The 2,126-nt window shown below is 43.4% G+C and overlaps 1 protein-coding gene across 1 annotated transcript; it reads right to left on the reverse strand.

Moving 5' to 3' along the window:
- Window positions 1-851: 851 nt before the first annotated feature.
- LOC126068497 (olfactory receptor 2M2-like) lies at window positions 852-1,799 on the reverse strand. Its single transcript, XM_049871114.1, has one exon. It carries the CDS (start codon window positions 1,797-1,799, stop codon window positions 852-854), a length of 948 nt encoding a protein of 315 aa, XP_049727071.1.
- Between the last annotated feature and the right edge of the window lie 327 nt (window positions 1,800-2,126).

Raw genomic sequence — 2,126 nt, forward strand, 5'->3', positions numbered from 1 at the left:
TATCCTGTGAGGAAAAAGACTTAACTTTGAATATAGACTGAACACAGAGAGTTGTTAAATCATTTGCTATGGCCAGAGGGAACCCTCTCTAGATAAGTGGCAGGTATGTGATGAAGTTTTTCTAGCCTCTTACCTCCCCTCTTTCCCCTACATACACTCAGTGGAGGAGGGATCTGAAGCTAGAGCTAGTGAGTTGGTCGGTAAGTTTCAAAGTCAATAGAGAAGCCAATTACACCTTGATTTCCCACTGCAGACTTGATTATTCCTCAAGGTCGGGTGTATTAATTACTGAAGGGATATTCTTCTTGCACTATATATGAGCTGAGGACTTTTGCCTGAGAATGACCAGAAAAGTTTTCACCCAAGATAGAGAGGGAGAATAGACCTCTATCGAGAGAAAAAGGTGTTGCATTATCACTACCCCTGACAAGACCTGCTCTTTTTACGTGCCAGCCACTTTTGTCTTTCCTAGGAACTTGGTACTTCCAACAAGGGAGATTACCAAGACCTTAATCACCAATAACACTGAACAGAGCTGAGCCTCAAAGGAAACTGAGAAATGTCTAAAGCAGATCTAAAGAGAGAAGACGGGAACTTTGTCCATGCTTATCAACTGAGTTGAAGAAGAACAACAGTTGAACTCAGCGAACTTTAAAGCAACTGGTTATAAACCAATTAACAAAAAGTTCTTTAAAAAATTTTTGATTGAATTCATATTGTTGACTGAATTCAATCATATGATTTGCCCATAGGGATGGATCAAATCTCCTCATGCTAGAAAACATGATTGTGAACAATCCCGGAGTCTTTGCCTCTTGACCCCCTATATAGTTGTTTTCTGACCTTAGTAATTATGCATCCTCTTTAGAGACTGAATGTTTCCCCAGGGCCTTCTGAAGAGCCCCTGCCACATCTTTGTTTCTCAGGCTGTAGATGAGGGGGTTTAGCATGGGTGTGAGGACAGTGCAAAATGCAGACACAGCCTGCTCCTGCTCAGGGGTGTGAGAGGAACCTGGTGTCATATACATATAAACACATGGTCCCAGATAAAAACTTACCACTGTAAGATGGGAGGAGCAGGTGGCCAAGGCCTTGTTCCTGCCTTGGGGAGAGTTCATATGAAGGACAGTGAGGAAGATGAGGGTGCAGGAAGCCATGATAAGTCCAAAGAGGATAATGATAAAAACAATTCCCATTACAAAGACCACCAGCTCATGGCTGGAAGTGTCTTTGCATGAGATCTTCATAATAGCTGGCATCTCACAATAGAAATGGTGGATTTCTCTGGAGCCACAGATAGGCAGGCTCATGGTATAGGATGTGTGAGCTATGGGAGCTAGAATGCCCCCAATCCAGGACACTATGCCCATTTGCAAATAAACTCCCTGGTTCATGATGACTGTGTATCTCAGAGGGTTACAGACAGTTACATAATGATCACAGGCCATGAAGGTCAAGAGGATGCATTCAGCACCCCCAAGAGTAAAGAAAAAAAATATCTGGGTTCCACAGGCAAAATGGGTAATGTTCTTTGCTCCAGAGAAAAAGTTGATGGCTATCTTTGGAACAGTGCTACTGATGAGGGCCAGGTCTACAAGAGAAAGCTGGCTGAGCAGAAAGTACACCGGGATGTGAAGCCTCAAATCCATCCATATCAGGAGAGGCAGAATGAAGTTCCCAGGGACTGCAGCAAAGTAGATCAGAATAATGGCACAGATAAGGAAGGTGACACACTTCATACTGGGGAGGAGTCCCATGAGAATAAAATCTGGTGTTAGTGTCTCATTTCTTCCCTCCATGGATATGACTGATCTGGCTGAACTAAAGGAAAAAACCTAGAAAGAGAAAGTCAAATGAAATATTATATGCTGGTTTTGGTCTTGTCTTAGTCATCCGGTTTTTTGGTTCCGGGTCTTAGTCATCTAGTGCTGCTATAACAGAAATACCACCCGTGGATGGCTTTAACAAAGAGAGATTTATTTTCTCACAATCTAGTAGGCTGTAAGTCCAAATTCAGGGTGTCAGCTCCAGGGGAAGGCTTTCCCTCTCTGTTGGCTCTGGAGGAAGTTCCTTTTCATCCATCTTCCCCTGGACTAGGAGCTTCTCTTGAGCAGAAACCCTGAGTC

The sequence above is a fragment of the Elephas maximus genome, chromosome 2, assembly GCF_024166365.1.
Source record: "Elephas maximus indicus isolate mEleMax1 chromosome 2, mEleMax1 primary haplotype, whole genome shotgun sequence".
Lineage (NCBI taxonomy): Eukaryota > Metazoa > Chordata > Mammalia > Proboscidea > Elephantidae > Elephas > Elephas maximus.